This window comes from Dendrobium catenatum, unplaced genomic scaffold (assembly GCF_001605985.2).
Source record: "Dendrobium catenatum unplaced genomic scaffold, ASM160598v2 fragScaff_scaffold_1693, whole genome shotgun sequence".
In the NCBI taxonomy this organism is placed as follows: domain Eukaryota; kingdom Viridiplantae; phylum Streptophyta; class Magnoliopsida; order Asparagales; family Orchidaceae; genus Dendrobium; species Dendrobium catenatum.
The window spans coordinates 220,551-232,990 of record NW_021320155.1 but is presented as its reverse complement, the minus strand read 5'-3'; the positions used below and the strand labels follow the sequence as shown (position 1 = coordinate 232,990).

Sequence of the window (12,440 nt, the reverse complement as noted above, 5' to 3'; positions counted from 1 at the left end):
TGGTCTTGATCTGGTTTTCATGGACATTTGTTCTTGCTTTTGGGAGTTGTTTTAGAGCTGGCATTGATGTTGATGGAGTCTTTTTGGATGTTAGAGCTGATTTGATTTTGTTTGGTGTTGGTTTAACTTGTTTCCAGTTTTTTTTTTTTTCCTATGTTGTGTGATTGAGCCTTGTTTACCTCTGCTTTGTGTTTCTGTTTTTTTAGCTTCTTTTGTTTGATCTAGTCTTTAGTTTGAATTTATGGCTCATAGGTTTTCCTTTAAATGATATATTTCTAGAGGGTTTTAGATTCTTTAAAAACTTATATCCTTATTTTGTTTTAACTTGTATGCCCTTTCTGTGGGTTTTTTGAATATATATATAATTTTGCCTTATGAGGAGTCGGTTGAGGGCTATATATGAGTGGAATTTAGATGTGGGTTTGGCTGTTGAGTTGGTTGGTTGGGTGGTAAGGGCTTAGGGAAGAAGCCGGTTGGAGGGAGGCAGCTTTGAGGTTCAATTGAGGCTGTGAGGAGTAGTTGGCGAATGGTCTAGGTCGTGGATTTCAGTTTCTTCAGTTGAAGAGGGAGATCTGGCCTGCTTTAGAGGGTGTCAGGTGTAAATCAATACTAAAGGCGTAAGCAAGGTGGAGTTCTGGATGTAGGATGGGAGGCTACAGGTGTTCGTGGGCTGATTGAGGTCAGTTTGTGTTTAGGGTCAGCAAGAGCTGCTCACAATCAAGAAATTGACACAGTGAAGAGCCAAAAGGAATGATTGGTTGGTTATGGGGAACAAACAGGATGCTTTGCTATTGAAATGAAGGGTTGGAGGTCAAGGGACGGTCGAATCGGATTGTGGATCGTGGAGATCGTGTACGGAAGGTTGGATTGAAGGTCGTGGGAGTTCAACAGCGAAAAGAATCAAATGCAGGGGCTTCGCTCGAAGGAATGCATGTAATCAAGACAAGCTCGCAGGACTAGCAGGAAGAGATGCCAACGGCGCCGGACAATAGGTAAACGAGATTTCAAGGAGGATTTGAGCGAGATTGTGCAAATTTTGCACAAGATTTCCAACATTTTTTAGTATTTTTAGCATAGATCAACATCATGCTTCTTATCGAGTTTGTCCACAAATTTTAATTAATACAATTCCTGAATATAAATAAACTAAACATATAATTATTTAAATTTATTTATTTAATAATCAAATATTATAAATATTGTTTAAACTTATTTGATTATGTAAATAAACAATCAAAGATTGAACTATAATCATATCAAATCGCAACTTGTCCAACGCTCAATTCATTGACAAATCTAATTTTTTAAATGGGTTCATATTCATTCTACTTTGAACAAATGAAAGAGAACGTCAAAAAAAAATGAAAAAACAAATGTCATAACACAATTAAACAGCCTATAAATAAAAGCTAATAGCTAATATTTCCACAAACATTATAAAGAAATTTAATATGATACTAAAGTAATAAAGTTATAAGTTTAAAGTCTAAAAAATACAAACTTTACAAGCAATTCTCTTCAAAAATGATAGCTGATAACCAGTCATGGCTATGCAAAGCTTAAAAAACTAACCTACCTCGCAAACTCTTTGCAACTCAGAATTTCAATTTCATTTCAGCTCCAGCAAGTAATTAATATAGTTTATTACAAACCATTTCATACTTCAAACAATTTCAACATTGGAATGAGCAAGTATTGCACAATCATCCTTTGGAGGAATTATTCTGTGAGGAATCGAGACAGGAAAAATCATCCACATTGCTAAGTATTTATTGAATATTTATAAATACTTAATAAATACTCAATAAATATACAATAAATCAATAAATACTCAATAAATATTCACAAAATACTCAATAATACTCACAACTAAGTATTACAAATACGCAATAAAACTGGACGGTTCTCCCCACCCGAACTCCACACATAATTATTTCTCCCATCTTTGAACTTCAATTTTTAAGAAGTATATTTGATTAATTTGACTACAAGAACCATATCGAAAAATTTAATTTCTTTTTTTCATGTTTGAGACATGCTATAATACTTACAAAATGATAATCATAATTTGCTTCCCAAAAGTCCAACAAAGACCTCAATCACTTGCACATTATTACATCTTAAGTCCTCACGAAGATCAAGTACTCTTCAGTTCGCTGAAACCACTTTGCCAAGAAATTAAAGCCTGCTAAAATCAAAACAACGAAAGATGTCAACAATATCAACAAGAAAAAAATCATTTAACCCCATGATTCATATACCTCATAATAACCGGATTACAGAACTTCCTTCTAGTCACAAAAATGGTTTTTGATACTCTCATGAGAACGCAAAAAGTAATCACGAATTGTTCTCCTTTTCAAAGAAGATGGAGGATTTAGAACTGAAGAAGGGCTATCAAATGCTGCCACTGAATCTGGGGTCCTCTGCATGTCTACTCCTTCAGCCGGGAACAAGCCAAGTTTTCTTTTCTTGAAAGACTCGGGTGTGCTACACTCTTCAAATTTAGATCTTGAGGGTGAGGATGAATTCACCATTGTTTTCTTTGAAGTACAAGAGGCATCTGCAAAGCCATTCGAATCTTCTAAGTTTAGCTTCCTAATTATCTTGGTTGGGGTTGCAGTAACTCTCTTCCGCAATGAACATGGGGATCTTGTACTGATACAGCTTTCTTTCTTGATGTTCCAGACATGGACCTGCAACAACCATGATTGTATTACATCTCAAGTGTTAACATTTCAGATTGATAACAGTTATTTATTTAGGCCCACCAACCATGTAATCATCCGAAGAAGTAGCTAGCTTCCCAACCTCTGTCGAGCACCTGATGATGAAACAAATTTATTAATAAAATGCAGGACAATGAAGCAAAAAACCCATAATAGATAGTCTAATTTAGGACTTTTGTTTCAGCGTTTTTTTTTTTTCCTTTTCCTTTTTAGAAAGAGAAATTACTTTTTCGTCGCTGTTTGGATGGGATGCTTCTATAGAAATGATTTTAGAGAACTTCATTTTTCTACTATTTTGAGAAGTTTTTTTATATTTGTTTCTCGGTTGTCTTAACTATTGTTTCTAAAACTATCTTTTACAAAAGGAGATCGAAGAACCAAATAAAGTCTTGAGTTAGGTGAATTTACATAACAAAATTCTTATGTACTTAAATTTTTAATGTAAATCTTTATATTTACTTATATAATACCCTAATCTTGAAATCACATCAAAAATGCAATTAATATTAACTTACATTAAGTTAAATACACAATTTATTGCTTATATTTTGATGTGATTCAGATATGTAAATAGATAACACTTATGTAGTATGTATTTAAATCCCAAATTTGAGTATTGGAGCTTACCAAGCAACTGCAGTTACTTCCTTTTCATGACCAGTGAGTGAGACTGGAGCACTTTCAGGCTTGTCCACCTGGTGTAAGAATTTATTAGCATTTTTCAGACTGTAGAAATGTCAAAAAGTAGACAAGCCATGCGATAAGATTGAGAATTACCCTCCAGATGTATGCATTTCCATCACCAGAACCGCTAAGAATGTGCGAACCATCAGGACTTACTGCTGACTGCACCATGACAAAAACAATGGTTGAAAGAATATGTAAAAATGCTTTTATTTTCTCACATGTAATTAATGGGCCACGTTTACAAAGATTAGCATTATTTTTAATTTAATAAATTAATAAGACAATGGGTTATGTGGTAAATGTAAGTCAATACATGAAAATTTGATAATTTGCCGAATACTTTCCTGATGGGAGAAAGAGATTGCAGCTTAATAGAGAATTTCTTGCGTGTGAAAATCAATCCAAGGAGTACTTATCCATGCTTATTTTGTGTTTGTCCTTTTCTAAAAATATAATAGCATGCATATTAATTAAATTTAGGGAATATGATCTCTTGTGCCCTAAATACATGCTATTATACGCAGATTTCTTAAGAGATATGTCATGTTTATCTCATACAGTTGTTTTCACCTAAAGACATATTCATCTCATTTCGATTTGAATTCAAAATCCTTATGACCGTGACTTTAAATAAATATATATAACCCTTTCATTATTCAAAAAGGGAATTAACAGTTTCTGGATTTGTTATGCATTACTATTGAGTTGTGTATTTTTTAAGTTTTTAAAAATCGGACTGAATCGAGCAATTTGACCAATTCAACCGTGAACCTATCAAGTACATCGTAAAAACAGCTTCTGCATCAGCCCGGACAATACCGACAATAATCACTGGTTCAACGGACGAATCGGTAAACAAACCCCTAAATTATTTAATTTTGTATTATTTATTAACGATAGCTATTTAACATGAATGATTTGTAGATGCAAATTCATAATATAAATTTAATATACAATCTATACATTTAAATTATATCTACGCATGCAATAAAAAGTAATAATAATTTATGCTAAATTTAAATTAAATGTGTTTAAATTTAAAATTATATAATATATTATCTATATATGATTTTTTTTACTTTTTAGTCATAAATTTATATTATTTTATGATTATTACATCATTATTAATTTATTTAAATAATTTAATATTTATAACATCATCTGGTTCAACTTCCAATTCAACCACAATCGAATCATTGAATATTAAAAATCTCATTCTAGTTCAAGGTTGGGTCAGGTTTTCACAGTCTTGATATTTTTTATGACTTAAATTTTTTCTTTGATGAGATTAATTTGTTGTCATATATTATAATTTATATTAATCTGTACCCTAAAGCTAAAAAAATATGATTCTCTAACTTTCTTATTCTTTAACTGGTGTTTGAGATTTTGGTGGCCATTTGTGATTTTTCTTCCATGGTTATCAGCTTAGCAATAAATAAGGTTGTCTTGAATATCTATATATATACACAAACACACTTCTGTTAAATAAGTTCCTGCAAGGATATTATCATATTTGGATTGGCACTATAATAATGTTTTAGTCATGCATTTATACTCACACTCAAGATAGAGGTACAATTAGTATTCCAAATGTAGAAAGAAATTTGAGCGCTCTGTTAGAAAGTTTAAGGAAAAATAACATTTTGTATTGCAGTATTTTATAAATCAAGGTCAATGTAGAGATTTAAACATTGGTATATCTTCCAGAGTAGCCATAGCAACTTTTATAATAAGACTCATAAATATGCAAAATATCACATAATGGACTATGTTTAGTGATTTATATGGCATTTTCAAATGAAAGTCAATTTATAAGAATGCTTGTTTGGCCTAAGGGGAGATAAATTTTTTAATAATTTTATTTGGAATAAGAGTGCAAATTAGAGCTTTTTTAGAACAACAACAACATATCCTTTAGCCCGCTACATGGGGTCGGCTAAATGAATTCTTTTTCTCCATTGTGTCATGTTAAAAGTCAAATTCTCATTTAAATCTAATAAAAAAATTAATTCTAATATTTTCTAACCAAGTCTTTTTAGGTCTACATCTACTTCTCTTAAACATAAGCCAAATCTAATACATCTATTCTCTTAACTCATCAATCAGAAGACTGACATTTTTATGTGACCAAACCATTAGAGGCAACTCTCTCTAATCTTTTATGCAATTGAAGCTACTCCAACCTTCACGTGTATGCTTGTTTCGCATTTTATTTCTAAGAGTAAATCCACGCAGGCACTCATCGACCTAAGCATCCACATACCTGCAACGCTTAAGTTAATTTTATGTTTCTCTTTTAATGACCAATTTTCAATGTCATAACGCATTGCACGACTCACCACCATCTTATAAAATTTTTCCTTAAGTTTAAGGGTTTTTTTTTCTATCACACAATAGGCCCCATTAGGGGTGTCAATTTCTTACCCGACCCAAAAACCCGACCCGAACCCGACCAAAAAAATCCGAGTTCGGGTCAACCCGTTTGTTAAACGGGTCGGGTTCGGGTTCAAAATTTTGACCAGTTTGAAAAACGGGTCGGGTCCGGGTTGACCCGACAACCCGCGGGTCGACCCGTTTAACCCGATTTCCGACCCTACTCGCCCAGTCGCCCGCACTCGCTCGCAATCCCTCCCGCAGTCGCTCGCGCTCCGCCCTCGCTGGCTCGCTCAAAATCCCGCCCGCGCTCGCGATCCCTCCCGCAGTCGCTCGAGCTCCGCCCTTGCTCCGTCGCTCGCGAAGAAGCGAACCCGCTCCGCGCCTCCGCCCTCGCTCGCGAAGACGCGAACCCACTCGACCGCTCCACCCTCGCTCGCAATCCTGCTTCACCCTCGCTCGCAATCCTGCTCCGCCCTCTCTCGCGATCCCACTAAATCCGGCGCGGGTCGGGTTGGGTCAACCCGGCAACCAGGCCAGGTTGGGTCCGGGTTGAAATGTCCGACCCGTTTGCAAAAACGGGTCGGGTTCAGGTTGACCCGTTTAGATCCGGGTCAGGTCGGGTCAGATTCGACCCGAACCCGACGGGTTGACCCGAATTGACACCCCTAGGCCCCATACATTCCTCCACAAAATATCCCCATCTCTATTTCACTATCACTCTAGACAAGAAACCTGAAATATCTAAAACTTATATTCTTATTAATGACTTGATCCCCAAAATCACAATGCCTTATTCATTCTATTACTACTAAAATTACACTCCATATATTTGGTTTTAGATCTACTCAAACGAAAACCTTTAGAATTTAAGCTTTACCTCAATAATTCAAGTTTACCCTCAACTCCCTCTCTAGTCTTATCAATAACAAGAATAACATCAGCAAAAAGCATACACCAAGGTACATCCTCCTAATAATGTCTAGTAAGAATATCGATGACTAAAGAAAAAAAAAATATGGGCTTAAAGTTGATCTTTGATGTAATCCAACTGAAATAGGAAAATACTTGGTCCAACCTTTTTGTGTTTGAACAAAAGTAAAACCTCCTACATGCATATCCTTAATGACTTAAGTAAAAGCATTATTAACCCCTTTCTTTTCTAAAATTCTCCATAGCACTTCTCTTGGAATATTATCATAAGCTTTATCTGAATCAATAAATATCATATGCAGATCCTCCATATTCTCCCTATACTTCTACATCAAACCTCTCAATAAATGTATAGCTTCCGTAGTAAACCTACTTGGCATGAATCCAAATTGATTATGAAAAACATTAGTATCACATCGTAACCTATGCTCAACAACTCTCTCCTAAAGTTTTAAAATAAGACACATTAACTTAATTCCTCCATAATTAATGCACTCTTGTGCATCACCTTTATTCTTAAAAATAGAATTAAACACACTCCTTTTTCACTCATCTATAATCTTTTAATCTTCAAAATAATATTAAAAAGTTTCATAAGCTAAGAAAATCATTTATATCCTAAGTATTTCCACACCTCTAATGAAATATCATCAAGTCTATAGCTTTTTAACATTTCATTTTCTTTAAAGTCTCACTAACTTCAATTTTACTAATACACCGATAAAAATAAATTTTTACTTTCATTTAGAGTACTATAGTCATTAAAATCAATCTTATTCTCACAATCTTCATTGAAAAAATTATCAAAATATCTCATTCACATTTGTTGAATATCATCCTCTTCTAATAAAAACACTTTTATTTTCATCCTCAATCCAATTCACTTGAATTAAATTTTTACTTCTCATATCTCTTTGTTAGGCTAACTTATACATATATCTTTCACCCTCGCTAATAACTAATATATTATATAATTTATTAAAAGTCAAACTCTTTGTAACGCATATTGTTTTCTTAGACTTATAACAGTTTTTTTTTATATCTTTCTCAATTTTTCAAGTTTGAAAATATAAACCAATTTTTATAACAAAACTTCTTGATTTTTATCTTTTACTACATAATTTAATTCCACCATCAACTATTTTTACTATGTAAACAATTTTCCCTTTGAAATTAGTGTTTTTAAATAATAAATTTTATGCATATATAGGGTTGGAAATTTTATTTATGGCTTTGGAAATCATCAAACCAGTGAACCGATTTTAACTGTCGATTAAACCAGCCAATCGTTGAGCCGATCCTAACTTTTAAGAACTAACTGATTCAATGCATAATCTACTTAAATAATTTAATTTAATATAAAATATTTTATTAAATATTAAATTAATTAAAATATTACACAATTTAGTTAAAATTTTTTGAAATTTTATATTCTTATGTACTAAGCATTAACTAATCATGTGCACATGATTCTACCTAGGGGTGTCAATTCGGGTCAGCGGGTCGGGTTTGGATCGAACCCGAATTGACCCGACTCTAAACGGGTCAACCCGAACCCGACCCGTTTTTATAAACGGGTCAACTTTTCAACCCGGACCCGACCCGCATGGGATGCCGGATTGACATGACCCAACCCGAATTTATAAAAAAAAAAACTCAAATGTCTTACGCCTGAGTTCTCGTGGCTCCTTTGGTTGTCTTACGCCTGAGTTCTCGTGGCTCGTTCGGTACGTGACAGGGCCGGTTCGGGACGGGCACATGCTACAGCGACGAGGTCGGTTCGGGATGAGGCAGGCACACCGCGGCAGGGCAGCTGGGCAGGCACGCACGCAGCAGCGACAGGGCTGATTCGGCCGTTCGGGACGAGCATCGCACAGGCATGCACACGCGACGGGCGACTACGCGAGACTCGACCGTCTTGACAGGCGTGCACGCGCGACTGTTCGGGAATCGGGACTCGCACCGCGCAGGCGTCGACGACTCGACATAACTTGACAGCTCACAACGTTAGACGTTCGGGCAGGGCGGGCAGCAGACTGGGCAGAGGATTTCCGGGCTAACCCGACCCGTTTCATAAACGAGTCGACCCAAACCCGGATTTTTCCAGGTCGGGTTCGGGTCGGGTTTCAGGTCGTGTCAAAAATTGACACCCCTAATTCTACCACCCCATCTGGGCTCTTTACCAATGGAAAAAAGGAAAGCTATACAAATTTCTAGAGGTCATTTCTAACATTTGGGGAAGATTTCAAGAGGTTTGAAATTGATTTGGTATAAAAATAAGAAAATGCTCCTAATTAAATAATTAAATAAATACAAAAGTACATCAAACTTCAATAATTCATAAATAATTCTAGAAAACTCCCAATTGAGCAAAAAACAAGGGCATTGGATTCATCTCAAGGTCTAGTCTTTATGAAAAATATATAAACACAAGAATTCACTATAAATCAAAAATTTAATATTTTGGTCAAACTTAATACATAAAATGTGACAAATTTGTAAATTTCATTACTAATTCAAGAAAGTCCAAATTCAATAAACTCAAATATTATCATATTTGGATTGGCACTATAATAATGTTTTAGTCATGCATTTATATTCACATTCAAGATAGAGGTACAATTAGTATTCCAAATGTAGATAGAAATTTGAGCGCTGTCTGTTAGAAAGTTGAAAAATAACATTTTGTATTGCAGTATTTGATAAATCAAGGTCAACGTAGAGATTTAAACATTGGTATATCTTCCAGAGTAGCCATAGCAACTTTTATAATAAGATTCATAAATATGCAAAATATCACATAATGGACTATGTTTAGTGATTTATATGGCATTTTCAAATTAAAGCCAATTTATAAGAATGCTTGTTTGGCCTAAGGGGAGATAAATTTTTTAATAATTTTATTTGGAATAAGAGTGCAAATTAGAGCTTTTTTAGAACAACAACAACATATCCTTTAGCCCGCTACATGGGGTCGGCTAAATGAATTCTTTTTCTCCATTGTGTCAAAAAAAAAAAAAAAACCCCCCAACAGGGAAAAAAAAAAAAAAAAAGAAAAAGGGAAAGAAATTCAAAAGGTTTTTTTTAAAAATTAAAGACACTTAACTTAATTCCTCATATTATGCACTCTTGTGCATCCCTTTATTCTAAAAATTAATTAAAAACACTCACCTTTAGTTTTCCAACTCATCTAGAATCTTTAATCTTCAAAATAAATATTAAAAAAGTTCAATAAGCTAAGAAGATCATTTATATCCTAAGTATTTCCAACACCTCTAATGAAATATCATCAAGTCTATAGCTTTTTAACATTTCATTTCTTTAAAAGTCTCACTAACATCGATTTTATAAACTCAACCGATAAAATAAAGTTTTTAACTTTCATTTAGAGTACTAACTAGTCATTAAAGAGTCAATCTTATTCTCCACAATCTTCATTGAAAAAAATTATCAAAATATTTCTCATTCACTTTGTTGATATCACCCTCTTCCTAATAAAAACACTTTTATTTTCATCTCATCCAATCACTTGAAATTAAATTTTTACTTCTCATATCTTTTGTAGGCTACTCTATACAAATAATCTTTCACCCTCGCTAATCACACTCACATCACTTCTATCATAATTTTATAAAAGTCAAACCTCTTTGTAAGCATATTGGTTTCTTAGACTTATTTAAACAGAATTTTATTTTTAATATCTTCCTCAATTTTTCAAGTTTGAAAATATAAACCAATTTTTTATAAACAACTTCTTGATTTTATCTTTTTACTACATAATTTAATTCCCATCAACTATTTTTACTATGAAACAATTATTCCCTTGGAAATTATGTGTTTTTAAATCAATAAAGTTTTATGCATATATAGGGTTTGAAATTTTATTTATGGCTTTGGAAATCATCAAACCAGTGAACCGATTTTAACATGTCGATTTACTCAAAACAGCCAATCGTTGAAGTCCGATCCTAACCCTTTTAAGACTAACTGATTCAATGCATAATCTATTAAATAATTTATAATTTAATATAATATATTTATTAAATATAAATTAATTAAAATATTACAACATTTAGTTAAATTTTTTTTGAACATTTTAATTCTTATGTAACTAGAGCATTACTAATGCATGTCGCACATGATTCTAACCTAGGAGGTTGTCAATTCGGGTCAGACGAGGTCGGGTTGAGTCGAACCCTGAGTATGACCCGAATCTCTAAACGGCTCACGCGAACCCCGACCCGTTTTTAATAACGCGGTCAAACTTTCAAACCGCGGACCCGACCCGCAGGGAGTGCCGATTGACATGAACCCAACCGGATTATAAAAAAAAAAAAACTCAATGCCCTTACGCCTCGAGTCTCCGTCGGCTCGTTTCGGTACTGCGACAGGGCCCGGTTCGGGACGGGCACATGCTACAAGCGCGAGGTCGGTTCGGGATGAGCAGGCGCAGCCGACGGCAGGGCACTGGGCAGTCAAGCACGCACGCGGCAGCGCAGGGCTGGTTCGGCCGTTCGGGACGAGCATCCGCAGCAGGCAGCATCAACGCGCGCGGCCGACCATACGCGAGAGACTCCGACCGTCTTGACAGGCGTGCACGCGCGATTGTTCGGGAAATCGGGAACCTCCGCACCGCGCAGGCGTCGACGCTCGACATAGATCTTGACATGCTCACCAACATTAGACGTTCTTGGGCAGGTTGGCTGCGGGAGGCAAGACTGGCAGGAGGTGATTTCCGGGCGAACCCGACCCGTTTCATAAAACGAGTCGACCAACGCCCGAATTTTTCGCAGGTCAGGGTTTCGGTTCGGGTTTCTAGGTCGTCGTCAAAATTGACACCCCTAATTCCTACCACCGCCATCTGGCGCTCTTACCAATGGAAAAAAAATGAAAGCCTATACAAATAATATAAGAAACCTCTGAAATAATGTGGTGAATAAATTAGTAGAAATTCCTACAATGTGTATATAATATTCAAATAAACTTTCAAGAAAATTTTTTAGAAAAAATTTGTATATAATATCAAATAAATTTGGTATATAACATATAGATATAAATTATACATAACTATATAACATACATTAATACTAATTTATATTAAATTTATACATGTGTATTAAATTTATATTAAATATAATAAATTTAAAAATTGGATTAAATTTAAAATTATAGAGACTATCATTTTGGTTTTTATTTTATTTTTTTTAGTAATAAATTTATATTTTTGCTTGATAATGGTACCATTGAAATAAATGTATAAATTAGCTATATCATTTATATGGATAAATTCTATCAAAATATTTAACTTAAATTAGTAATAATTCAAATATTAAATTAATTTACTTATATGTAATAAATTTAGATTTAAAATAAAGTTAAAAATATTTAAATTTAAAATTATAGAAAAAAAATATTATGCATGAATTCTCTTAATTTTTTAATCACATTTATATAATTATATTGTTTAGACATTATTTAAATAAATTTAATATTTATTATATCATCTAATTTGTTAGCTTTTCATATTATTATGATGTCTAAATTCTTTAAAATTATGAAAATTTTTTAATATTGATTATGATATTATTATTATTTTATATTTATTAATTAATATATTATTATTTATTACATCTTTCGTATCGACCATAATTGAATCGGTCAAACCATAAACCACTCTTTCAGGTTGGTTGTCGATGTGAGTTTCACACACATTGG

The 12,440-nt window shown here is 33.9% G+C and overlaps 1 protein-coding gene across 1 annotated transcript in view; it reads right to left on the bottom strand.

The window, feature by feature from the left end:
- Positions 1-1,911: 1,911 nt before the first annotated feature.
- The window catches only part of LOC110094668 (denticleless protein homolog B), a 16,493-nt gene continuing 5,964 nt past the window's right edge, over positions 1,912-12,440 (bottom strand). The window contains exons 13-17 of the mRNA XM_020819948.2: positions 3,507-3,575; positions 3,357-3,424; positions 2,776-2,824; positions 2,262-2,696; positions 1,912-2,185 (exon numbers count right to left, since the gene is read on the bottom strand). Coding sequence (XP_020675607.1) covers positions 2,292-2,696; positions 2,776-2,824; positions 3,357-3,424; positions 3,507-3,575 — 591 coding nt within the window. The 3' untranslated portion in view covers positions 1,912-2,185; positions 2,262-2,291. The remainder of the gene's footprint in view (positions 2,186-2,261; positions 2,697-2,775; positions 2,825-3,356; positions 3,425-3,506; positions 3,576-12,440) is intronic.